At 47.8% G+C, this 25,550-nt stretch overlaps 8 protein-coding genes across 8 annotated transcripts; 1 reads left to right on the top strand and 7 right to left on the bottom strand.

The window, feature by feature from the left end:
- Nucleotides 1–53: 53 nt before the first annotated feature.
- On the top strand, nucleotides 54–1,238 carry SCP_0103350 (2,5-diamino-6-ribosylamino-4(3H)-pyrimidinone 5'-phosphate reductase; the record flags this gene model as incomplete). The annotated part of the gene is made up of 5 exons (XM_027752572.1): nucleotides 54–319; nucleotides 397–467; nucleotides 526–792; nucleotides 845–1,086; nucleotides 1,140–1,238. The coding sequence occupies 5 exons, from the start codon at nucleotides 54–56 to the stop codon at nucleotides 1,236–1,238; spliced, it is 945 nt and encodes a 314-aa protein (XP_027608373.1).
- Nucleotides 1,239–3,800: 2,562 nt separating this feature from the next.
- Nucleotides 3,801–4,510, bottom strand: SCP_0103340 (hypothetical protein; the record flags this gene model as incomplete). Its single annotated transcript, XM_027752571.1, has 3 exons — nucleotides 3,801–4,000; nucleotides 4,064–4,328; nucleotides 4,385–4,510. The coding sequence occupies 3 exons, from the start codon at nucleotides 4,508–4,510 to the stop codon at nucleotides 3,801–3,803; spliced, it is 591 nt and encodes a 196-aa protein (XP_027608372.1).
- Nucleotides 4,511–5,606: 1,096 nt separating this feature from the next.
- On the bottom strand, nucleotides 5,607–8,869 carry SCP_0103330 (hypothetical protein; the record flags this gene model as incomplete). The annotated part of the gene is made up of 4 exons (XM_027752570.1): nucleotides 5,607–5,732; nucleotides 5,786–6,296; nucleotides 7,431–8,469; nucleotides 8,758–8,869. 4 exons carry the CDS (start codon nucleotides 8,867–8,869, stop codon nucleotides 5,607–5,609), a joined length of 1,788 nt encoding a protein of 595 aa, XP_027608371.1.
- Nucleotides 8,870–11,188: 2,319 nt separating this feature from the next.
- On the bottom strand, nucleotides 11,189–12,109 carry SCP_0103320 (hypothetical protein; the record flags this gene model as incomplete). The annotated part of the gene is made up of 1 exon (XM_027752569.1): nucleotides 11,189–12,109. One exon carries the CDS (start codon nucleotides 12,107–12,109, stop codon nucleotides 11,189–11,191), a length of 921 nt encoding a protein of 306 aa, XP_027608370.1.
- Nucleotides 12,110–12,252: 143 nt separating this feature from the next.
- On the bottom strand, nucleotides 12,253–12,498 carry SCP_0103310 (hypothetical protein; the record flags this gene model as incomplete). Its single annotated transcript, XM_027752568.1, has 1 exon — nucleotides 12,253–12,498. The coding sequence occupies one exon, from the start codon at nucleotides 12,496–12,498 to the stop codon at nucleotides 12,253–12,255; it is 246 nt and encodes an 81-aa protein (XP_027608369.1).
- Nucleotides 12,499–13,645: 1,147 nt separating this feature from the next.
- SCP_0103300 (hypothetical protein) lies at nucleotides 13,646–14,044 on the bottom strand (the record flags this gene model as incomplete). Its single annotated transcript, XM_027752567.1, has 1 exon — nucleotides 13,646–14,044. One exon carries the CDS (start codon nucleotides 14,042–14,044, stop codon nucleotides 13,646–13,648), a length of 399 nt encoding a protein of 132 aa, XP_027608368.1.
- A 117-nt stretch (nucleotides 14,045–14,161) lies between these two features.
- Nucleotides 14,162–14,416, bottom strand: SCP_0103290 (hypothetical protein; the record flags this gene model as incomplete). The annotated part of the gene is made up of 1 exon (XM_027752566.1): nucleotides 14,162–14,416. The coding sequence occupies one exon, from the start codon at nucleotides 14,414–14,416 to the stop codon at nucleotides 14,162–14,164; it is 255 nt and encodes an 84-aa protein (XP_027608367.1).
- Nucleotides 14,417–19,136: 4,720 nt separating this feature from the next.
- Nucleotides 19,137–19,463, bottom strand: SCP_0103280 (hypothetical protein; the record flags this gene model as incomplete). Its single annotated transcript, XM_027752565.1, has 1 exon — nucleotides 19,137–19,463. The coding sequence occupies one exon, from the start codon at nucleotides 19,461–19,463 to the stop codon at nucleotides 19,137–19,139; it is 327 nt and encodes a 108-aa protein (XP_027608366.1).
- Nucleotides 19,464–25,550: the final 6,087 nt, after the last annotated feature.

Below are 25,550 nucleotides of genomic sequence, written 5' to 3'. Positions count from 1 at the left end.
TCGTCGCCTGCTTTCGTTATCAGTTGGTCTCTCTCGACCGTCACAATATTCTCATGTCTCCCTCGGGCGATCTGCAAGAAACGATCCCAGTTGTTCCGGGATTTTTGCTCGAGACATTTTCGCTGTCATCCGATGCGGACGACCTCGTTTCGGTTTACATCGGCGACGACGAAACGCACAGACGCACCCTGGTGTCGCCAGATCCAACGAAACCATACGTCACACTGACCTTTGCGCAATCTTTGGATGCCAAAATCGCTGGAGCAGGTGGGAAACAGCTTGCGCTCAGCGGAAATGAGAGCATGGTCATGACGCACTGGTGCGTTTCCTCGCGTAAATTGGCGTTCATCAGGCCATCGTGTCTATATTGTAACTCATTCGCACTCGAAAGCTCAGGATGAGGACCATGCACGACGCTATCTTGGTTGGCATCGGAACCGCGTTGAATGACGATCCGCAGTTGAACAGTACGCTGTTTCAGTCTCTCGTGGTATAGCCCAGTCCCCCATAGGTTCATTCTTCCAGCACGGCATCTTCCGCCTCTTCCCTTGCATTATCCATACCGATATTATCTACCAAGACCAATGATTCTCGACTCGAATCTACGTCTCTCGCCCGACTGCAAGTTATTGAAGAACTACAGAGAAGGCAGAGGAAGGAGGCCGTGGGTGATCTGCTCCAATTCGATTGATCCCTCTGGGGGTGACCGCGATGCATTCGCCACACGATTGGCACGGAGACAGGCGTTGGAGGAGGCGGGCGCACGCGTCTTAGAAGTTCGCACAGACCATGGTGTGTTTTTAGCTGCGTTCCTCATGGCACTGGAAAGGCGAACTATTGTCAGGAATGATATCAATACCCGAGCTTCTCAGGACTCTGCGGGGTCTGGGCATCCGCTCGCTCATGGTGGAAGGAGGAGCCTCAGTGATCAAGTCGTTTCTAGCTGCCAATAAGCATCCAGCAGGCCCAGACAGACCAGCAGCAGTTGCAGAGCGAACTTTCCTAGATATGGTCATTATTACCATAGCACCTACACTAGTCGGAAGGGACGGTATCTCGTACGGTTCCGACTTACTTGCTGAAGAGGTGAGTGCGTCGATTCTGACGATGATTGTGGGAGGCGTTGAGTTTGTTCTCAGCTGCCTGTCCTGCGACATCTCAACACAGAATTATTCGGTCGAGACGCTGTGGTGGCATTGAGGGCCGTGCTGGAACGATCTGACCGCACAGAGCAATGATACAGAATGATCGTGCAGCGATTTTTTTTCGTCTGTGTATCCCCGCAAAATCACCGGAGTCGACACCCGTAGACCAAGCTTGGACACATAAGGCAAGATCCAGACAAGGTATGATTTCAACCTCCTGGTTGTGGTTGACCAAGGTGGAAGAAAAGAACAGAGGTATAGTAATTTTAGGCCGCATACTTCTATACCCACTGCTCGAGAAAGAAGTTTAAACTCACCTTCCAGGTCGCGAGAAGCTGCGGCGCAGGTTCCTTGCTCTGCAGTGAATCTCGAGGCCGCTTGACATCGTGAAGTCACGGCGCGCCGTGTGCACGGCAATAGCAACCACCTGAGAGCGGACTGCGATCATGTCCGGTCAAGGATCTGGGCGTAAACCATCGGGCGCAGGTTGCGCTCATCGCTTCCCCCGATTTCCATCTTTGAAGTGAGTTGCGTGATATCTCCGCGAATGAACAGACTGAACGCAAGTCCGACTACTTGGCGGAGATTTCTTAGACATTCATTCAGTATGCTCAAACTTCCAAACTTGACCGATCATCGGACGTGGACGCCCGCGTTCGTGTGAGATCGTGGTTCTACAGATGCTGCTTGCGTTACATACGACAGCTTTACTTTCTGGAACGGTCAGTGATTTGTTGAATGAGTAAGGGCAGACATAGCTGATGAAGAGAAGAAATATCAGATCACCTCGCGTAAGACCCCGCTGCGTGGCGCATAATCGTATACTAACAAGTCGATCTTCGTCCATGCATTTGGATTCGAGTGCGGTCACTGGCAGTCTCCTTATAGTGGTAGGGTCGGCCGGAAATTAAATAAGTTAAATCAAATGAATTCGGGCAAGTGAGAAAGTATTTACTCTGCAGCTTTGCGTGATGCCCAGCATGTCCTTAACTCCTGCACACAGGTGCCTTGGTGTATGGACATCGGGTTTCATGTAACTTACACAAAATCCAAGATGATTTTCTAAAGTTATATTCAAACCATGCAGTACAGTCAGACATGGGAACACAACTGCAGGGATGACTCTTCTAGTGATGCAACCAAAAAAACCCAGGCTCTGTAAATTTTACATGTTGATGACATGCAGAACTTCAAAATTTCTCCTCACCCTTCGGGCGAGAGTGCATGTCTGTCTTGTAGCACAATTAAACTTTGGCCCAGTGTGGTTACATTCACTGTAGCTATCTGAATGCCAAGAGTACTCCACCGGAGAAAGCTGAGACCACAACCTAGGGAGAGAGAGGTACCCTTGAGGACCTTAATTGGGTTTGTGCACATGCATATATTTATGGCTGTAGATAGCCCCAGATGTTCAAAATGATACTTCTGTGGCTCCACTAACTTAGATGTCATATTCTATAAAGGCCACGGTATCCTCTGGCCTCATCTATGAGCTGCAACCACAAAACCAGTGCCTGACAGGCCACAATTCCATCATTGAGCTCATCTCAAAGACCAAATCTCCAGTGCACTATGTTTATTGAGAATATGTACATGCCTATGAGAGGGGCAGTGACATTTTTGCGAAAGACACTATGGTGCATCATTATTGAGCACTTAACATACCAAAAACAGATAAGACCTTCCGCTTTTGGAAGGAAGGAGGGAGGGAGGGGTACCCTGGGGACCCTTATTTTGGTTTTGGGAGTTGTGGTAGTGAACTGACGATACTCGGGCAACATAGCCTGCCGTTTGGAAAAGGGGAATGGTCTTTCTTCCAGCGAGGAGTCGGACCGCTTTCATTTCAAAGGGCTGAGTGAGGAAGAGGGAGAGTGGCATTGCATGGGAATTTGGGACAAGCTCCCGGGAGTGAAATAGCTGGTGGCGTGACCTGGTGAATCTCTCTTGTGTGCAGTAGAAGAAATGTTGACTGCTGGGGCTCAAGGTAACTCTTCTGCTGGTACTGGAGCTCCCCTGCTCGCTGGCGGTGTGTAATGGGGGGGCAAGACCTTATTACACCGAACCTCAGATACTGTGCACCAAGCTCTATTCTGGAGCGTCGTGCATGTATCAAGGTCATGGTGTGTAAAGTCTCTGACTTCAACACACCGACATGCGCTCGATACACGCAGAGCGCATACAAATAATACACAATAGTTACATAATACGTGATGAGATTAGATAAGATTAGGGCACAAGTACCGCTTGGTACTTGGGCCCCGCAATACAACAGCAGTGCATTACACCCCCACTGAACACGTTCCACAGGACCATAACGCCGACTGTGTCATTGAATAGATGACGCAGGCGATGATGCGAGGCAGGATAGCATGATGAGGTAAAATGACATTCCGGGGCGATGACAGACACAATCAGAACACACAGGCAGTTTGCAGGCACATGGAGGGTACACATCACATCCCCAGCCAGAGCCCACAGCAACATGTCAAGAGTAGGCACACCAGCGTACACTAGTGGCCACCCATGTCATGGTCGGGGTCACCAGCCTCGGGGGTCACACCGGTGAAGGGACGCAGAGCGCGCTGAGGTAGGAATCACATCCGGGAAGCGGTCTCACATTTTGGAGATACTACAGGGTGCTACACAAACCGACCCCTAGTCTGACATCAGTTGGAAGCTGGTTATTGGAGGAGGGCATGCTACGAGCCCGAATGCTACTTCCAATTCCTCGACTGTGATCCGCAACCGTCTCAAAGTACCATCCGCCAGCTCGCGTCTACCAGTGATTCCACGCATGACATCATACAGTTTGCGGGCCGCATTGCGCAATGTCTCAACCCGAAGGTGCAAGGTTCCTGATGGTGATAAAAAGCTGAGGAACACGACTCCAGGAAAATAGGGACAGGACGACCGCGCACCAGTGTCAGGGAGACCATCCGGTGGGTGGCCTAAACCAAAGTCCTCGCGGACAGCAGGGTCGTCATACAGAACGCGGGCAGTCAAACCATGAGGAATGACCGCAGGAAGGTGATCCGCAATTCGGGGTATCATCCGACGACCACCTTCTACAGTGTGAGCTGTTGCCAGGTGTATTTCCACCTGGGCCAGGACAGGGATATCGCGCGGAAGGGGTAGGATGATCCCCACGCTGGCTGCTTCAGACTGGGCTTGGACCATAAGGACCTCAGGGACATGTGAGGGTCAGACAGCAAAGGATCATATGCTCGTGGGGGCCTCACCAGCAGGACGTGCATCCGGACCGCCCATGCTTTCCACAGGATCGGATCGAAGGGCTCGGTAAAGATCTCAATGCGAAGAAGAGCTTCTGCGAGGGTGTATTTGCGAAGGATCACGCTGGCATCCATGGATGGGAGATTGAGTTTAGGATGGGAGATGCCTCCGAGACGGATGGGTCCTTATTAGGCGCTCGGGCGGGTTTGGTGACGGAAGGTCCCTCGGAATGAGTAGGAGCGTGAGGGGACGGGATTGTGAGATATGGTGTGATGGGCAGTGATTCAGCGGAGCGATTGTTAAGCAGATGCAGGCAGTATCGGGAGGGCAGGAAAGGTCAGGACTAGTTAAGTATGATGGCAGGGAAAAAGGGGAGGGGGAGAACCCACCGTCCCGGAAGGTACGCTTGCGAAAAGACTTGTTTCCCATTCCCATCCCATCAAGTTAGTGCATCTTTGGGCAGTCTTGCATTTTGTGCGTTTTCTGGGCAGTCTTGCATTTCTGCGTTTTAGCGTTCTCCTTAGGGCAGTGCGATTTTAGTCCGACGCGTTGTCCAGCGATCATTGCGACTACAGAGATTTTCCTAGCTACGCTTTCGGGCCACCCACCTCATACCTCTGGAATAGACTCTTCTCCCTCGTTGCATCTCAGACCCCACGCGGACTTGATTCTGCTCGTACTCCACCTTTCCGGCTTGCGACAGAACATCAATCACGTCACCGGGGTTGGGACTGAGCTGGCTGCTTATAATGGGGGGGCGAGACTTTATCACACCGAACCTCAGATACAGTGCACCAAGCTCTATTCTGGAGTGTTGTGCGTGTATCAAGGTCGTGGTGTGTTAAGTCTCTGACGTCAACACACCGACGCGCGCTCGATACACGCAGAGCATGTACAAATAGTACACAACAGTTACATAATATATGATGAGATTAGATAAGATTAGGGCACAAGTACCGCTTGGTACGTGTGCCCCGCAATACAACAGCGGCATGTTACACCCTCACCCACTGGACACGTTCCATGGGACCATGATATTGACTGCACCATTGAGTGGATGACGCAGGCGGCAATGCGAGGCGGGACAGCACAATGAGGCAAGGCGATGGATGAGGGCGATGACAGACACGGCCAGAACACACAGGCGGGTTGCGGGCACACGAAGGGTATGCATTACGTCCCCAGCCGTGGCCCACAGCGGCACGTCAATGGGAGGCACACCAGCATAAGCTAGTGGCCACCCATGTCATGGTCAGGGTCACCGGCCTCGGGGGTCGCTCCAGGGTTGGGACCCAGCTCACTGCTGCCAGCAGGAGCGTTGCCAGCACTGGGTGTGGGTGGTTTGGGGTCTGGCAGCTGCATGCCACATCCTCATCGATGAGCGACAATAACTCGTGGGTCGGGGGTACCGGTCGAGCACGTCCATCACGAAGGTCCGCCGGGAAGTGTCCCTCGAATGGGGTCACATCTTCGAGAACCTGTCCGAGGATGTAGTTGCGATGTCGACGGTGGAACTTCTCGAGGAATCCAATCCGCATGGGATGGAATCCGCGGGCAGCGTACCATTGTGCGACATTGTAGACGGACAAATTTTGTGTGAACGAGCGGGGAAACGGGGCTGGCTTGTTGTTGTTGGCCACGGGGTAATGCCCAACCTGTACGATCCACACATACAGTCCGGGGATGGAGAAAAGCTCTGCAGTGTGCTCGATGAACACATTGCGGGCCGTTGCGGGTATACCAGGTGGGATGATGGGGGCCATGTGGCGTGCAAGCCACATCACCTCCAGGTCCTGGTGTAAGGGGGCCTCCGAGTGATTATTTTTCAAGTGTCTGATGGCCCAGTGAACCTGACTTGGGTTCTGTGCGTACCACGCCACCCACTTATCGAACATTGATGAGCTGGTGGGGTTGGTTATCCTACGGGGAGGCGGAGCCATCAGTGGGTGGATCACTCCAGAGCTGCCATGACGTCGCCACGACATGAGTAAGTTCATCATGCCGTGGGACGCGGTCAAGTGTCCGTCTTGCTGCATCTGCCGGATGAGGTCGGTCGCCCGGGTGCATGCATCATCGTCGCCACCGTGGGCCGCATCGATGAGTCGCTGCGAGTCATGGACGTACCGGGGTACAAATTTGTACCACTCGGTCGCCCTCCACGGCCACTAGTAGGCAGCCCCAATGTATACAATATCCCCATGAAGAGCCAGCTTTATTGTGCACGCAGTGGTCAGTATTGTATTGTACATAAAGTAACCAGATTGTATACATTGTTGTACACAAAGTAACCAGATTGTGTACATTGTTGTACACATTATAACCAAATTGTGTACATTGTTGTACACATTAGTAACCAAATTGTACATTGCAAATGATATTGTAATTGTAAACAAAGAAGGGCAGATTGTATACAATTGTACAAAATAAACTGCATCCTGCCAGAATTGAACTCTCAACCTCCTGACATATGCTTACATAAGCACATATGACATGCACATATCCAACTGAGCCATTTGTCCTTATTTGTCCTTCAAACTCAATTCTATATAAGGCTATTGCCTTTACTAAAAATGTTATAATGTTGTAATAAAGCTATAATAAAAATGAACTACATATTTGTAGATGGTTAGATCATCAGTAATAAGTATAATGTAGTAGTTCTTACAAAACACTATAATATTTTTTAGTAGAGGCAATAGCCTTATATAGAATTGAGTTTGAAGGACAAATAAGGACAAATGGCTCAGTTGGATATGTACATGTCATATGTGCTTATGTAAGCATATGTCAGGAGGTCGAGAGTTCAATTCTGGCAGGATGCAGCTTATTTTGTACAATTGTATACAATCTGCCCTTCTTTGTTTACAATTACAATATCATTTGCAATGTACAATTTGGTTACTAATGTGTACAACAATGTACACAATTTGGTTATAATGTGTACAACAATGTACACAATCTGGTTATAATGTGTGCAACAATGTACACAATCTGGTTACTTTGTGTACAACAATGTATACAATCTGGTTACTTTGTGTACAATACAATACTGACCACTGCGTGCACAATAAAGCTGGCTCTTCGTGGGGATATTGTATATATTGGGGCTGCCTACTAGTGAATAGCGGGTCCTCGCCATAGCCCTTTTGGACTGCGGCCAGGAATGGGGTATCCTGTTCCAAATGGGCCTTCAGTGGAGGTCCGTTGGTACGTGATTCAGCTATCGTTGGGTCCTCGTCCTTTGCACCTAGAGCTGGTGTCACTAGAGGCAGGTGGGAGGCCATCTCACTGGCCTCCTGATCCCTTGACTCCTGCACATCCTTGGGCAGCTGTGCTGAGCGCTGAATAGTTCCGGCACGCAGCTCAGCAATGCAGTTGGAGGGTAGGTCATCCCACTCAGGGTCTAGATGAACATCTGCGTTCACATAGTCCTGGATGGGTGCGAATTCATCCGCATTGTCGTTCTCGTAGTACCTCGATAGACAGTCTGCGACCTTATTGGTCGCGCCTTCTACATCCTGGATTTTGTATTGAAATCGAGACATGTACTCATTCCAACGAATCTGTCGATTCATTGGATTGGTTACGCCTTCGAAGTACTTCAATGCCTGATGGTCGGTCGCGATCATTATCGGTCGGCAGAGTAATTTGTCCTCCCACTTGAGAAGAGCTTCCAGTATCGTGAGTGCCTCGTGTTCATATGTTTTATAAGCACGTTGCGCACTCGTGAATTTCTTCGACAGGAAACCAGTCGGGCGACATGTTCGCCAGTCTGGTCCCTGTCTGTACATCGCTCCAATGCCGTATAACGACGCATCAGATATCACCCAGATGGGTTCTGGTAGACGTGAATCGATTGGCTTCAGGATGGGTGCCTTACACGCCAAAGCTTTGATCATTTCGAAGCATTTGGTGTGCATTGGGCGCCATACGAATGCTCGGTCGTTGTGAGCCATGTCCGACAACGGCGAAGTGAACACCATTACATCGGGCATGAAGTGTCCCAAGTAGTTCACGAGCCCTAGGAATTGTTGTACTTCTTTGTAAGATCGAGGTATTCGCCATTCGCAAATATGGCTCATCTTGTCTGAGTCTGTGTGGAGTCCTCAGTCATCGATTAGATGACCTAGGCAATCCATGCTCCATGAGTATAGGTCACATTTCGTCTCGCTGAGGTAGAGCTTTGCCTCCCTCAGCTTACAGAATACAATTTCCAGATGACGCTTATGTTCTTCGATTATATCGGAGAACACGAATATGTCGTCGAGGTATACGTGGACGTATCATCCGATGCAGTCACGGAATATCAACGTCATGAGGCTTTGGAATGTCGCTGGGGCATTACAATTGCCTTGTTGCATGACGTGGCTTACGAACGTACCGTATGGGGTGGAGAACACTGTTTTCCAGACGTCCTCCGCCGCTGGACGTATTTGTTCATATGCATCGGACAAGTCAATCTTCGATCGGTACTTGGCACGAGATACGTCCATGCGTATCTGGTCCTGGTCTGGGAATGGGGTTATGTCCTTTATGGTGTTGTCATTGCGTTTACGTGCATCGACAACCGTCCGTAATTTTCCACTCTTCTTCATAATACATATCATGGGCACTGCCTGAGGAGCCTGCTTGGACTCCCACCAGCCAGCGTCCTGGTATCATTGGATCTTGGTTAGAAGCAATGGCTTCATTGCATCAGCACATCTCGGTAATTGCTGTCGATACTGCTCATCGTTATTGATGAGCGGTATTTGATGGTTGATTTCACGGAACGGTAGAAGAATTGAGGGCAGGGGACACATTATGTCCCTCGTCTTCTCAATCCAGGCTTTTCGGTGTTCTTGTAGTTTCTCCTTGGATGCTATTGCGTCTGAGGGTTCTATGAGTGTGGCATGAATTTCTTCGTCTTTACAATGTTCGTTCAGTGCGAATGCCATTAAGTCATTTAGACCTAATGGGTTTGGCTGACTGAACCGGTCTCATTGTGGTTCGTTTATCGAGTGTCTAGTCAGTGCGAATTTCTCTGAGATGTCAGGGAAACAGTCCTTTTTGGGCTGTTTCCTGTTTCTCGTGGTTGGTTTTTCTTTTGCCTTGACATTTCCATCATTCCCCTCCCCTCTTAGGACTGTCCCAGGTTCACACCATGAGACTGGGGTGGCTTCGCGGCCATTGGTCTCATTGCGGGGTCCTATTGTGGGTTGTCCGGGGTTATAACAGTAAGGGTACCGACGTTGTTGTGCACGTGGTAGTATGAGTGCGACACTCTTTGTCGTTGGATCAATATGGTGCGGTTCTCGAAGTCGAGAACCACGCCATATTTATGCATGAACACTGTGCCTAGTACGACGTCGTATCAATCGATATCGACGACGTCTAGGTAGTGTTGTGCCTTTACTGGGCCTATGAATATTGTGAGTCATGCACCATAATTGATGCGCATCCTGCTTCCCTTGGTGCCCAGTTGGAGACCTATTTGGTCATCCAGATCGATTCGGTCTGCCTTCGAAATGTACGCCATCTCCGGAGAAATGGAGTCTGTTGTGCACCCGGAATCGAATAGTGTATAGGTCTTGATCCCATTGATCAAGACCTCTGCACATAATGTTCGTTGTGTCTGCAGGTTTCGCTGAGGCTGCATGGCTGGGTCGGTCAGGCGTCGTACACGTGAATCGTACAGCCATGCATTCCTTGAGGATCGTGCATCTGTTGTGGGTTCACTAGCATGGAGGTGTACAGTTTGCATACACTTTCCAGGCTTGTGTTGATGTATGGCGCTGAATCTCATCGATCCCAGATGAACATCGTATTCATCATTCCAGCCATCATCTCCAGATGGGGGTTCACGCTCATCTGCTGATGAGTACTGTGATCCCTCTGGAGCCCAGTCCGACTCAGGATATGTCTGGTATCCTGTGTCGTTCTGGTATGGCCCTTCATTTCTGTCAGTTTTAGGGTTCATCCTGTGGAGCCAGCTCCTGAACTGCAGCCTCTGGTTCCACCGGTTCTTGATTTGTCTGTTCCTCATCCTCGGAGCGGTCATCAACTACACGTTGTACGTGTAGTCACGCTGGCCGAGGTTTACTGTAGTTCAGGCACGTCGGGTCTGTCGAGAAGTGGCCCTTGCCACTGCAAGAATAATAAGTGACGTTTGCGTTCATCGCCTTGTTGTTCGCTGGTGGTCTCGATCCCGAGACTGCCGAGTTTGTAGTAGGATGACCACCCCCATGACATTGTCTGTCGCGTGGGTTCATCGTTCTACGGCCAGCATTACCGGCCTGCCGTGCATGTCCTGGGTGTGCCCCTCCTCATCCTTGTCCTTGCGGGCGGTAGGTAGGTCGTGTATCTCCCGTCGATGATATCATCGGCGCGAGGAATGACATGGTGTTATGCTGGGGCGTACCACTAAGACTAAGTGTTGATCGTTGAGCACACACGAAGTGAAAGACTAAGTGTGGCGAGTCGCGAAGTATCTTCACACGAAGGCTAAGTGGAAAGCCCGTGTATTGAAGGTAAAGTAACCAGATCGAGACTGGGGCTCCAGTCGATGATCTCAGTCTTATATACTAATAGTACATGCTGAGTAATACATGCCAGTAATGGCTGAGTCAACGAGTACCCTCACAGTGAGGGATGAGTCACTACTAGTTCTAGACTATGATGTCATGGTCTAGATAGAGTCCGGATCGAGTTGAGAAGCGTCGAGACTTAAAGTCTCAAATCAACGCATAATCGTACAATGTAGTTAGAAAGAAAAAAGATAGGTACGCTGCGTACTGTTGTAACATAAGCCCCTTCCTATGCCGCCTTTGCCCTTAAAGGTGTTTCCTATGTGTCTCCTGCTCCGAGGGTGTTACGCTGTTCATTGGGAACCCTTCTGTGTACATCGAACCTGTCCCATTGAAATCAGAGAATCGTGGATCCGTCTGAGGGTCGGGGTGAGAGAACAATATACTGCATGCGTCGTAATTGGCGTAAAAGTCGTCAGCATGGGGGCAACCTTCTAACGTGTGGCCCGGTGCTTGCTTTCCACAGTAGTAGCAACACATTCTGTTGGACAACAACATGGGGCACGCGTTTGGGTCGTGAGATGCAGGGACTGCTTGGCAGACTATGCAGATGGAGAATGGGCAGGTGTACTTCGGATGAGTATACTGTCCACAGAATACACACTGGGGGTGTGGTCGCTGGTATGCGACATACGACGGGATGGTCCTTTGGGGCCCGATGAGTGCCGCAGAGAAGGCAGGAGGGAACGGGGGTTCACTTCCGTCGACATCGATGAGAGTCTGGCTCGACTGGTCGGAGTGCCCAACTTCCTCGGTCTGCGTAGCATCCTCTGCTGTCATCGGGGTTAACCCTTCAGCATGATGGTTAGGACTTCCACTGAAGTTCCATTCTGGTATGTAGTCTGGAGGGGGTTCTGCACACAGAGGGCATGCAATAGAGAAGCCGTTGTGAGTCGATGTCGGGAGAGAAGACATTGAGGTGTTTCCTAATATGTTGAACAGTTGTGGGGTGGGAACCGTTATGGGATCGATGACAAGATGCGATGGTCGAGGCGGGGGTATAGGAGATGCTTCTTCTTGTGGGGTTTCCGGTGGCATGTCTGTCAAGAAGCTAGGTAGGAACGGCTGTGTGGCATCTGCATCTAGCTCGACGAGCCATTGGTACGTGTTCATCTGAGCAAACATCAGCGCTAGCATCTCCTCTTGTCGCTGGATCCTATCTCCCATGCTTAATGCCAACACTTCCATCCTTTCTGTGTATCGTCGTGCTCCTGCTATCACGTGCTGCATGGAAATGACTTCCGATTTGGCAGCTTGTTGTGAGTGGATAATTCTAAGAGCATATTGGGCGTGAGAGTCGTCCAACGTGGCTAGGGCGTGGAGGTGGCGTGGAATACGGAGTGGATTCTCCATCCTCGTGGTAGGGTCAGGTGGTAGTCCACGGGGCCTATGCATTCTTCGATAACAAAGGGGCCTTCACATTTCAGAGCCATCTTCCATGTCGGGTACCCGATGTTTAGGTTCTTTGTGTCGAGCCAGACCTTCTGACCCTTTGCGAAGTGTGGCGAGCCTTTCCTGATCCATTCCACCATATGCTGTCTTGCTAGCTCGTGCATGACTAGGGCTTCATCTCGGATCTTCTGGAGTTCAGATAACTAAGTTTCCACCGAGGGTACATTTGTCCTAGGGAGTACCGACGGGATTCCGCGTGGTTCGTATCCCATCATCATGCGGAATGGCGACATCTTCCGCACTGAGTGTTCGCGTGTGTTATGGCAGAATTTGAGGTCCGGTAGTCGGTCTACCCATGACTCGGGGTTGTTACCGCAGTAGAGTCAGAGGTACACTTCTAGTTCCTGGTTAACGCGCTCCATTTCTCCATCTGACTGGGGGTGGTAGGCTGTACTCATCGAGGACCTGATTCCTAGTATCCTGCATAGTTCTTGGAATATGTGTGATGCGAATTGTGTTCCTCTATCGGAAATCAGTTTGTCTGGGAGTCCGAATCAGGAATAAACTTTTTTGTGGAAAAGTTTTGCCGTTTGATCTGCCGTGACCGTCTTCAAGCAAGGGCAAAGACTTACCCCCTTCGTAAGGTCCCCCCTTCGTAAGGTCATGGTCTACTACGACCATGAGAGAGTCAAAACCACGTGATACTGGTAGGTCTGTGATGAAGTCGACTGATGAACAGGAAAATGGTAATGCGTTCGGGGTTGCTGGTATGGGCATTGGAAGAGGTTTAGTGGGGTGCGTATTAATCTTTATCTGTTGGCACCCTGCACATCCTTCCACATAGGCGCAAACTGCAGAGTAAAGTCCTGGCCACCAGAAATCACGTCGGACGAGTTCAAGGGTTTTGTAAGAACCCGGGTGTCCCATGGCCGGTGTGTCATGGTACAACTTGATAATATCATGTCGGAGAGGTTGTACTGGGGGTACATATACACATCCTCGGTATTGGACAAGCCCGTCGGTGATTTTCCAATCATCGAGGGCAGATTTCATTGGTGGTGGTCCTTTGTGCTGCAAGGCTTGGAGTGCATTGTGAACAACTTGATCTTTAATTGAATGTGCGCGAATATCTTGGTATAATTGCATCGATATCGAGTGTACGAACAATGCTTCTGGAAGAAGGATACGATCTTCGTTATCATGGTCCCGGTCGCCCTTTCCAAGCAACCGAGATAGGGTATCTGACTGTATCATTTGCATTTCTGGAACGTGCACCAACTGGAGTTCGAATTGTGGTAAGAAAAGACTCCATCATGCTTGGCGTCTGTTCAGCTTCTGGGCTGTCCGGTAGTAGGTCAGGTTCTTGTGATCGCTGCGTATTACTATCGGGTGAGGAGAGCCGTCAAGGTAATGACGCCACTCTTCAAGGGCACAAACAATCATTAATAGTTCTTTGTCATAGATCTCGTAGTTCCGTTCGGCTGGGTTAAATGATTTCAACAAATATCCACATGGGTGGAGGTCTCCGTTGACGTCGGTTTGTCTTAACACCGCTCCGGTAGCCACAAGCGAGGCATCGGACTCGATGATAAAGGGTTTCGTCTTATCTGGCATGAGGAGCACGGGGGCAGAGACAAACTTTGCTTTGAGCGTATCGAACACTTGTTGGCAGTTGGGGGTCCATTCCCATATCGGTTTCTTTGTCATCATCGTGAGGTCTGTGAGCGGTCGTACTATCTCGGAATAATGATCGATGAACTTCCTGTAGAAGTTCGCAAAACCAATGAATGCGCGAACAGCTTTCACCGTTGTTGGTTCTGACCAGTCCTAGATTCCTTTCAACTTGATCGGGTCCATTCCAATATGGTCCGGACATATGATCATCCCAAGGTATTCTACTTCTTGGGAGTCAAACGTGCATTTCTCCGGTTTGACGAACAGATCATTTTGCTTGAGTCGTTCTAGGACTCGAAGCGTATGCTGTCGATGTTCTTCCATGTTATTCGAGAAGATAAGGATGTCGTCCATGTAGATGATCATCCATCCTTCATCGATCAGATCCTTAAAGATTTCGTTCATCATTTTCTGAAACGTCGCCGGGGAGTTGCAAAGTCCGAAAAACATCACCATTGGTTCGTATAATCCTCAATTTGTCTTGAATGCCGCTTTCCACTGATCGCTGTCTTTGATTCGTACATTGTTATATCCGGATCGAAGGTCCATCTTTGTGAAATAGCGTGCTCCTTTGAGTTTGTCGAGGAGTTCCGTGATCAGAGGAAGTGGGTAAGCATTCTTGACCGTTCCTTCATTTAAGTATCGATAATCTTGGCAAGGCCTAAGGCTCCCATTCTTTTTTCCTACAAAGAAGAAAGGGGACGCCATCAGCGATATCGATGGTCGTATGTATCCTTTTCGTGTATTCTCGTCTAGGAATTCGTCAAGTGCCATCTGCTCTTTAGGGGATAAGGGGTAAATCTTGCAGTCCTTTGGTACAAATTCCGGTTTTAGGTCGATAGCATGGTCCCATGCTCGTGAACTTGGGAACCGTTCTGCTGCTTTCTTTTCGAAGACGTCCTTGTACATCATTATCATTTATGAAAGATAATATATACTATTAATTAACAGACCTTTAAGATTAGCAGACTCTTTACTTAGCAGACCTCTTCCAGAATTATCTTATCAGCAATCCTTCAAACTGGAGGATTATCTCTTTGGATAATCTTAAGATAATCTTTGAGATAATCCTAAGGATGATCCAAAGGATTATCTGAGTTTAAAAGATATTTTTTAAGTTGTCACCAGCCAGAATTGAACCCTCAACCTTGAGAGAAAGTCACATGATCAACTGACACCAGACACTTTAGCCACTACACCATATCAGCTTACAAACTTACTCTTATGTATAATACATATAGAAGATTTTGCTAAAGAGACTTAGGCAAATTCTGTCTACATAAGAGAGTAGCTAAGTTAAAAACAAGGCAAAGCATGTTATAGTAGCATTTCATACAGTTTATACTGCTGTTTATATTACAATACCTATATATTAACTTTGTATATGTTGTAAGCTACTGTTCACCTTATAGGTACTGTTAAAGGTTCATTCTCTAAACTTAGAATTTATGATTATAGTCTTTTTGTAAAAGATGAGATCACAATGTGATTGAATTATAAAGTATGTACTGAAAATGTTATTATAAACATGCTTTGCCTTGTGTTTAACTTAGCTACTCTCTTATGATAGACAGAATTTGCCTAAGTCTCTTTAGCAAAATCTCCTATATGTATTATACATAAGAGTAAGTTTGTAAGCTGATATGGTGTAGTGGCTAAAGTGTCTGATGTCAGTTGATCATGTGACTTTCTCTCAAGGTTGAGGGTTTAATCCTGGCTGGTGACAACTTAAAAAATATCTTTTGAACTCAGATAATTCATTGGATCATCCTTAGGATTATTTTCAGACATTCAAAGATTATCCTTTGCTAACTTAGGAGCCTGCTTATCCTCTCATGCTGTTAACTAGCACAATTTATTATCACCCATAACTGACATCACTGCTGTGTGGTGTAATAGCCTGTCGTATAGCTCACTCACGCCACTGCGTGATAGGCTGTACGTTGCCTTGTCGTACGTCTCAGATGCTATTAACTCCGAGTCCTTGTGTAGGGACCATCAGTGAAGGTGCGTCACTGCATTCTCGAAGTACCACTGTTGTACTTCGCCGTTCGGTGACTGCACATTCAGGAAAAACCAGTTGGCAGCATCGTCTTTAAGACTTTGCCCCAGTATTCGCAGACGATCTGCATCCATGGCGTCACCAGTGATGCGGAGAGTCTTGAAGTATTCCAGCAATTTCTGTAGCCAGACCTCGAATGCATCAAGATCGTCCTTTCCATCGTATTACAGCGGTGGAGGCATCTTGGTGACTCTGAGGTAGGCTGGTGGTTCGTCGATGGGATCTCTTGATACCATCTCATCCACCATTGTATGGATCCTCTCGATTGCGGGAGACGTATCCGGAGGTATCGCTCCTGGGCCATGCAATCGTTGAATGGTCACGTGGCCTGTGTGCATACCTGGTGCAGTGGTTGTATTCATTCCCAGGAATTGAGGGGGTCGGTTCACTGCAGTAGTGACTGTCGGGTTTGGCTGGGTCACTCCCGATTGGAATGTTACGTTCCAAGCGATGTTGGGCTATTGCATAGCCGCCATTGAGTTTACTGCAGGACCTTACATCGGTCCTGCAGGTTGTGTGTTCGTTCCCGCCGTGGGCTGCCCTTGCAGTCCATGGGGGTATCCAGATCCTGCAGGTCATGTTGGTCGAGGAGGCAGTGGTGGTGGGGTCGATCCATTGGATCGCGGTAGCTGTTGTCCTCCAGGTCGGTGTCCCCAGGGTGGTGTTGCAGGCCTTTGACCATTTCTCCTGAAATGGTCGAAGTCGTTCCTGTCATCTCTGGGGTAGGGACTTGAGTCGTCTGAATCGTCACTTCCAGGGTCACCTTCGGGAGCTGCTACTGGAGCTGTTCTGGACTGGAGTGATCCCTATGTCATGCGAGGTGTCGATGATACTGGCGGCTGTACTCCGAATGCCCTTAATGTCCTTTCAGACTCTGAGGCCATCCTGTCCAAGTATCTGGTGTATATTAACACCCTTTGATTGTAATCCTCGTCCAGCTCTCCCTCCTGTTGCGGTCAGGTCAGCCGACAGTACGCGCTCTCGATAATTATATCGGGAGCACCTGCCGTCGGGTCCTCGAACTCTGAGGGGTATAATCCTCGTTCTACCGCTATCTCCTCGATGGAGTTCCTCGTTCCCGAGGGGACAGGTTAATCCATTGGGTCAATTTTGTCTCCTGAGGAATTTTCGAGTTCGTTCATTATCCTTTCAAACTGCTCGTTCTGCGCTTGGCGGGTCCATTCGTGTGCCTCACGAATGGCCTGCATCTCGCGTTCCTGCTTTTCTTGCAGTGCGTCGAGTTCGCAGTTCACCTCTTCTCGAGCCCACTGAAGTGCCTCTCGGGCTCTCTCTCTGCGCACACATTCTGACGAGCTTGTGCTTGCAGTGCTCCCTGGGGCTCTATCCTTAGCGCGATGTATTTCGTCTGCTAAGGAAGATGTCAGTTGCGCTGGCAGGGCCGGGGACAGAAGTCTCTGCGAGTAATGCGAAGGATGTTGTGGTGTCCTTCCCATTCTCGTCATTTCCATTTCTTCACTGGCTTGGTGAGATCCAGTGGATCTCACCCGTGTTCTGATGTTACGGTCAGAGGCAGATTCCCACTGCTGCTCGTCCATTCGGCCTCCTCGTGTTGAGCGTGGGGGTTCGACGTATGACAGTGTAGGGGATCGTGGGGCTGGTGATGCCAGTTCTTGCCCACGGTCCGTTATTTCTTGTGCTGACGTGCTGATGTCCGCGTGCACACCATCGTGGGGTGCATTCTCAGCCACGTCTGCCAGGGCCGCATGCTCAGCCTGTCTTGACTGGGAGCGCATTATTTGTGTGTTTTTGGGGCCTTGACTTGCCATTGGGTGGCAAGTTAAGGTTCTTGATTTCTTGATGGAGGTTTTCGCTGTCGAATAGAAATTTTTGCAGGGAGAAATGGACTGTAAAAAAGTATAATGCGGGGGGCGAGACTTTATCACACCGAACCTCAGATACAATGCACCAAGCTCTATTCTGGAGCGTTGTGCGTGTATCAAGGTCGTGGTGTGTTAAGTCTCTGATGTCAACACACCGATGCGCGCTCAATACACGCAGAGCACATACAAACAGTACACAACAGTTACATAATACATGATGAGATTAGATAAGATTAGGGCACAAGTACCACTTGGTACTTGTGCCCCGCAATACAGCAGCGGCACGTTACACTGCTATCAGCAGGGGCGTTGCCAGCACCCGGTGTGAGTGGTTCAGAGTCTGGCAGCTGCATCACCATGTAAGCAACTGCGCCTCGGGCTACGAGTGGAAGAGGATAGAAATTGGCTTAACTACATAGAAGCCTGTTGAGCTCCTTATATACTGTAAACTAAAAGACTAGAAACTACCAGACTGTTCTTGAGACATTGTCCTTACTAATCCTAACCCTACGGACCTTTCTCGGACCTTTCCGTAGATGCCGGATTGCTAATCCGCACACCTCCAACACACCCCCTCAATTCGGCATCTCCAAAATTCATCGGCTATCCATACTTGGAAATCCTGTACCTCGCTATATGCTGTGGGAGCCCTATGCTCGTGACAAGAGAGCCTCCTGCTACCATCCCGCCAGATCCTTCAACCACGACAGCAGAGCCAATGCTTCATTCCCAAGGTACCTCCCTTGATTCCCACGGTAACCCTAACCCTTCAAAATGCAACGTCTCGCAAATCAAAGGCAACCGACGCCTTCTCGGCCTTTGCCGAATTCTTTTCGTTGTACCTGCCCGGTAAGCGACAATCACGAGCAATGTGACCACGCTTTCCGCAATTGTAACATTTCGTGTTACGATTTCGATTGTCACGTTCTTTCTGCGCGAATAATGCCATATTCTCGACTTCTTTTTCATCGTCCGCTTTAGGCAATCCTCCGCGTCGTCCTTTTTCGTCAACTAGAGCACCTGTCACATCTGCTATCTTCAGATCACCCTTGGTGGCTGTGAGTGTGCCCGCGATATTAGAGTAGTCCTCATGTAGATTGAATATAAGGACATCAGTAACATCTTCGTCTTCGAGCGCAACTCCAATGCCCTTCAATTTTGCTGCCAAATCGGTAATGCCGCTGATGTAATCCTAGATCAGACACTTGGGATCATGCACGAAATTTTAGAATTGACGCTTGAGGGCGATTCGGTTCGCGCGGCTATTTTTCTCGTAGACCGCTGCCAATGCTTTCCATGCCGCCGGTTCATCCGCGCAATCATGAATGTAGCCGTACTGGCTCGGATCGACTGTGAGCCTGATCAGTGTGAGTCCATCTTCCGCTTTCTTCGGCCAGTCTCCCAACTTGTCTTCGGCAGGCTTCGACACCTTTCCACTCACAACGTCCCAGCACGCGTTGCGCCGCATGACCATGGAAACCGCAAATTTCCAGTCATAGTAATTATCTCCCGTGAGGGTCGGGAGCTTGACATGGGGATTTAGCGATGCCATCTCGCATGATAAGATCGAGTGATAAGATATGAGGGAGAGATTAGATATGAACTAGTGTGAGCGCGAGGCTCATAACCTGTAAGCAACTGCGCCTCGGGCTACGAGTGGAAGAGGATAGAAATTGGCTTAACTACATAGAAGCCTGTTGAGCTCCTTATATACTGTAAACTAAAAGACTAGAAACTACCAGACTGTTCTCGAGACATTGTCCTTACTAATCCTAACCCTACAGACCTTTCCTGGACCTTTCCGTAGATGCCGGATTGCTAATCCGCACACCTCCAACACACCACATTCTCATTGACGAGTGATAATAACTTGTGGGTTGAGGGTACTGGCCGAGCGCATCTGTCATGGATGTCCGCTGAGAAGTGTCCTTCGAATGGGGTCATGTCTTTGAGCACCCATCCAAGAAGGTAGTTGCAGTGCCGATGATAAAACTCCTTGAGGAATCTGATCCTCATGGGATGGAATCCTCGGGCAGTGTACTGTGTACCACTGCACAATGTCATAGATGGAAGAGTTTTGGGCGAACAAGTGGGGAAATGGAGCTGGCTCATTGAGGTTCACCATGAGGTAGTGTCTGGTCTGTACGATCCATGCGTACAGGCCGGGGATGGAGAAGAGTTCCGCTGTGTGCTCAATGAACACATTGTGGGCCATCGCCGGTACACCTGGTGGGACAAGGAGACCCATGCAGCATGCAATCCACATGACCTCCAGATTCTGGTGTAGCGGGGGCTCTGAGCAGTTGTTGTTCAAGTGCTGTATGGCCCAGTGAACCTGGCTCAGGTTTTGCTTGTACCATGCCATGCCACCCACTCATCGAACATTGATGAGTGGGTGAGGTTGGTCATCCTGCAGGGAGGCGGAGCCATAGGTACATGGGCCATGGAAGATATTCTCCCTTCAGACCTTGCAAATGTGGTGTTCGATAACCTGATCAAAGAGGTGCAGTGAAACACCATTTATCACTGATGTGTGCATCATAGTGTATGGTGTTGGCTGCAGCTGGGCAGATGCGAGTTGACTGTACCTTTGAGTCATGATGCACAAGCAGAATGTGCATGTCTGGCATGTGAGAACTCATAATTTTGGCGTCAGAGTAGATATTCACATCGGCGGGGTCTCCCATTTGTTTTGTGCCTCTTGATTTGAGGCGCTCACTCAGCGAACAGGTGTTCACCACGAGGCGGAACATGGTGGGTGGCTTAACCTCACAGCATGCCTTGTCTCTGCATTACAGTGGAGAAATCTGTCGCGAGGGAAACACCTTGTGAGCTATTGTCACATTCCTTGCCACTCTACTAGCAGATTCAGCATTTCACACCTTTCAGTCATGTTACCTGAACTGAACTCCCATTTACCCTGACATTGTCATGAACTGGACAGCCAGCGGACGTCGGCCCATCATCACCATGTTGACCTCTACCAGCAGTGGGCCCATATCTTTCATGTGTGGGATACCAGCAGTAGGCCCACTGCTAGTGTTCTTCTCCTAGTGCTCGGCCCACTAGCAGGGCATATTACAGTGTTGTAACCATTAAGCAATGGGCCCACCACCACAGGTCAGAAGGTGGGCCGATGCCAGAGCATGTTATCGCCATCAATGGGCCCACTGCCAGAGCATGTTACCGCCATCAATGGGCCCACTGCCAAAGTGTGATCAATGAGCAGTGGGCCCACCACCAAAGGTCGGAGTGTTAACCAACGCCAGAGCATGTTTCTCTGAGTAATGGGCCCACTGCCAGAGTATGATGAATGAGCAGTGGGCCCATCACCAAGAGTGTAAGATGACCGATGGGCCCACCGCCAAAGGTTAGAGGGTTGACGATTGCCAGAGCATGTTATCGCCAGCAATCGGCCCATCGCCAAAGCACCCTCAGTGAGGGCCTTACTGCAAGCACTCATGGGATAGGTCATCGCCAGGACATATGACTTTACATCCTGGTAATGGTGTGACTTAACTAGTAAAAAACTCGCCATCCTGGCTTTCCTTCTTTGGTGAAGTTTATTAAACTTGGAGGACTCTGAAACTTGTAGAAGAGGACTTATAAAGTGCACTGCCACCATTCTATGAGTTCCTAGTATATGGCGAGCCATGGCTTTACATTCTGGTGATGGCGAGACTCAATTTGCCAAAAAGTCGCCAACTTGGCTCTCCTTATCTGGCGAAGTTTGTCAAACTTGGAGGTCTGTCTGAAACTTGGAGAAGAGGACTTATAAAGTTAAATTCCATCATTTTATGAGTTCCTAGTATATGACGAGCCATGGCTTTACATCCTGGTGATGGTGAGACTCAATTTGCCAAAAAGTCGCCAACCTGGCTGTCCTTCTCCGGCAAAGTTTATTAAACTTGGAGAACTGTCTGAAATTTGTAGAAGAGGACTTATAAAGTGCAATGCCACCATTTTATGAGTTTCTAGTATATGATGAGCCATGGCTTTACATTCTGGTGATAGTGAGACTCAATTTGCCAAAAAGTCGCCAACCTAGCTCTCCTTCTCTGGCGAAGTTTGTTAAACTTGGAGGACTGTCTGAAACTTGTAGAAGAGGATTTATAAAGTGCAGTGCTGCCATTCTATGAGTTCCTAGTATATGGTGAGCCATGGCTTTACATCCTGGTAATGGTGTGACTCAACTAGTAAAAAACTCGCCAACCTAGCTCTCCTTCTTTGGTGAAGTTTGTTAAACTTGAAGGACTGTCTGATACTTGTAGTAGGGGATTTATAAAGTGAAGTGCCACCATTCTATGAGTTCCTGGTATATGGCGAGCCATGGCCTCACATTCTGATGAAGGTGAGACTCAACCAGTAAAAAACTCAGCAATCTGACTCTCCTTCTGTAGTAAAGTTTGTCAAACTTGGAGGACTGTCTGGGATTGATAGTAGCTGCGGTATCAAGTGAAGCACCGTCATTGTTTGAGTTTCTTGTAGATGGGAGCTATGGCTTAATATTCTGATAATGGCTAGACTCAACCGATAAACATGTCACTAACCTGGCTCTTCTTCTCTGATGAAGTTAGTCAAACTTGAAGCACTGTCTTGAATTTATAGTAGACATTTCATAATGTGAAGTGCCATCACTTTCTGAGTTCCTGATCAATGGTGAGCTATAGCTTCATATCCTGATAATAGCTAGACTTAATCAGGAAAAGAATGACCAATCTGGCACTTGTTCTCTGATAAAGGTTGTCTAACTTAAAGCACTGTTTAAAAATTGAAGTAAATGTTATATCAAGTGGTGCTAGCATTTCATGAGTTCCTTATAGATGGTGAGCCACAGGTAAAATGTAACTGGCAATCTGATACTTCTTTTTTCACATACACTGATGAATTTCATATGATATAAAGTACTAACTATAAGTTGTAGCAGTAGCTATATACTATGATGTCCTTTTATATGGACTTCTGGCTGATGTCAGGCTGTGTTTTTACATTTTGGCAAAGTGTGGATGCACTGAGATTCAATGCTGACAATCTGCTATTTATTATAAAGTGAAGTATCTAAGCCTTTCAAAACTTAGAGCAGCAGTTGCATTACTGTTCAATGTCAGTGTTGTATGACTTCGTAGTTGGTTGTGAGCCACATCTAATCATCCTAAATACACTCACAAGTTAGCATGCTAACTGGCTGTGATAATCTTATATATATATAACATGGAAGAGTGACTAAATCTTATAACAGCAGTTGTATGCTTTAAATTAGAAGCCTTGCATTACTTCTTGAAGTTTAGCAAGATACACACAGCCATTCTAATGATCTGTGAACACTTTGAGAAGTTCAGCATACAACTTACCATTTCTCTGCATGATACTATGTGTAATAAAGTACAACACTTTATATGCGAGATATGAAGTTCTGGTTAGTTTTGATCGTAATCACTTAGTGTTATGTGAAGAATTCAATATTGTCTACCTTTAATGAACTTCATGTGACTTGCTGAACTGGTCAAGGAATCGCACTTTCCTTTTTAGTCTCTGAGTGCACATACATCTACATGAACATAATGGCTCCTATATGTGTTTTCTTCTATACATTTGAGATTCTTCTTTAATACATTTTTCTATCTACATTAAATGATGATGATTACATAGACCTTATATCACAGCTAGATAGATTCTTGACAAGCTTATAAAAAGTCTATAGAGCTCGGAGTGAAATATTGCTAACTCTTCCGAAGTGAACTTTGCTGCTTTTTGAGAAGTAAAGCTTGTCAATTACTTAATGTTACAGTTGACTACATGTTGTCTTAAAAAACATATATCTGTCATTTTCTAACAAATGTCTGGCATTTAGTCATATGAGAAGCAAAACACACTTCATGAACTTAAGTGTAGCTCTCTCCAAAGAGTTACACTTAATTGTTATTGAGAATTAATATCTGTTAAGTCACAATATGATATTGCTACTCCAAGTTGCAGTTCATACTCCACAGTATATAACTTTGGCCATAAGTTTCAGATGATATTCCATTGCATATAGACTTTATTACAGAAGCAGTGCCAGCTGGTCATTTAGCATTTTTATGTGTGAAATCATGGCTGGCCATCAACCAGAAACTCATATCAATTCCAGACAGTGCTTCAAGTTGAATTAACTTTATCAGAGAATAACTGCCAGGTTAGTGAAGAATCACCAGATTAAGTTTAGCCATTGTCAGGATGTGAAGCCATGGCTCAACGTCTATCAGAAACTCATGAAATGGTGGTGCTTTACTTTATATACCAACTACTATGAATTCCAGATAGTGCTCTAAGTTCTGTGAACTTTGCCAGAGAAGGAGAGCCAAATTGCTGAGTTTTTTACTGGTTGAGTCTCACCTTCACCAGAATGTGAGGTATGGCTCACCATATACGAGGAACTCATAGAATGGTGGCACTTCACTTTATAAATCCCCTATTACAAGTTTCAAACAGTGCTTCATATTTGACGAACTTTGCCAGAGACAGAGAGGCAGGTTGACGAGTTTTTACTGGTTGAGCCTCGCCTTTACCAGAATGTGAAGCCATGGCTCACTATATACCAGGAACTCATAAAATGGTGGCATTGCACTATATAAATCCTCTACTACAAGTTTTGGACTGTCGTCCAAGTTTAACAAACTTCGCCACAAAAGGAGAGCCTGTTACAACGCTCCCCACTTGTGGCGCGTCTTTTCTTTTTCTTTTCCTTGTTCCCTTTACGTTACCAGACCACGTGATCCAACACGTGACTCATTGGAGCGCAACCTCCGATTCTTTACCCAGATGTCCAGAACCCCTAGTCTAGGGTTACACCGGATCCAACTCCGGACCTTCTTCTTATCGCGCATGCAAGACGTGCATGTACGCCTCATCTTTACCTCGTTCTGATACACGACTCGTTATCCCCATTAGTACTGATTATCTCTCACGACCTTACTCAGCTTTCTCATACATATTACTTCCTCGCTGTTACCTTGCCCAGATATCGTTTCACCTTATCTAGCCAATGAACGATCTCGCATTACTGCGTAGTACTGCGGATACCTTTTGTATAAGTAAACGACCTTGTCGAGCTGGATCCCCATCTCGACCTGGTTACCATTAAACCAGCTTTTCACTTGCCTTTGACTGAGATCGACCGTCAGTAGCAGACAGCTACTACAAGTCATAAGAACGAACTCTGATCGACCTTCAGTGCGAGGACATCGCCAGAAGTGTCACTTGAACGGACTTGTGTCTTAGACTAAGACCTTGTCTCGCGACGACTCGACTAGACGCTCGTGTTTCGCTGCCGCGTAACATTAGGTCGAGATCTTATTACTCTCTGTGACTTCCTAGAGTCTAACAACGAACTACCGACCGGACCGAACCTTGAAGACTGAACGATACACCCGATTTGATTGCTAAAGCACCGTTTGAGATTACTCTGTAATCGAGGTAGCTGAAGGGATAGACTGATCACTCATCTTCGGAGAGGGGTCTGTCCGAGAGACCAATAGGCCGAGGAGGCTGAGGTAATCACTCGAGCAATCAGCAAATAGGTGTATCAGTTTGAAGACAGAAAACACTCTACGGGCTTGTTAGCCGACGACGAACGAACCCACTTAGTTAAGGACGGTGT

Source organism: Sparassis crispa (assembly GCF_003851025.1).
Source record: "Sparassis crispa DNA, contig_000000F, whole genome shotgun sequence".
In the NCBI taxonomy this organism is placed as follows: Eukaryota; Fungi; Basidiomycota; class Agaricomycetes; order Polyporales; family Sparassidaceae; genus Sparassis; species Sparassis crispa.
Note: the sequence above shows the minus strand (reverse complement) of the source record. Positions and strands in the feature narration are given on the sequence as shown.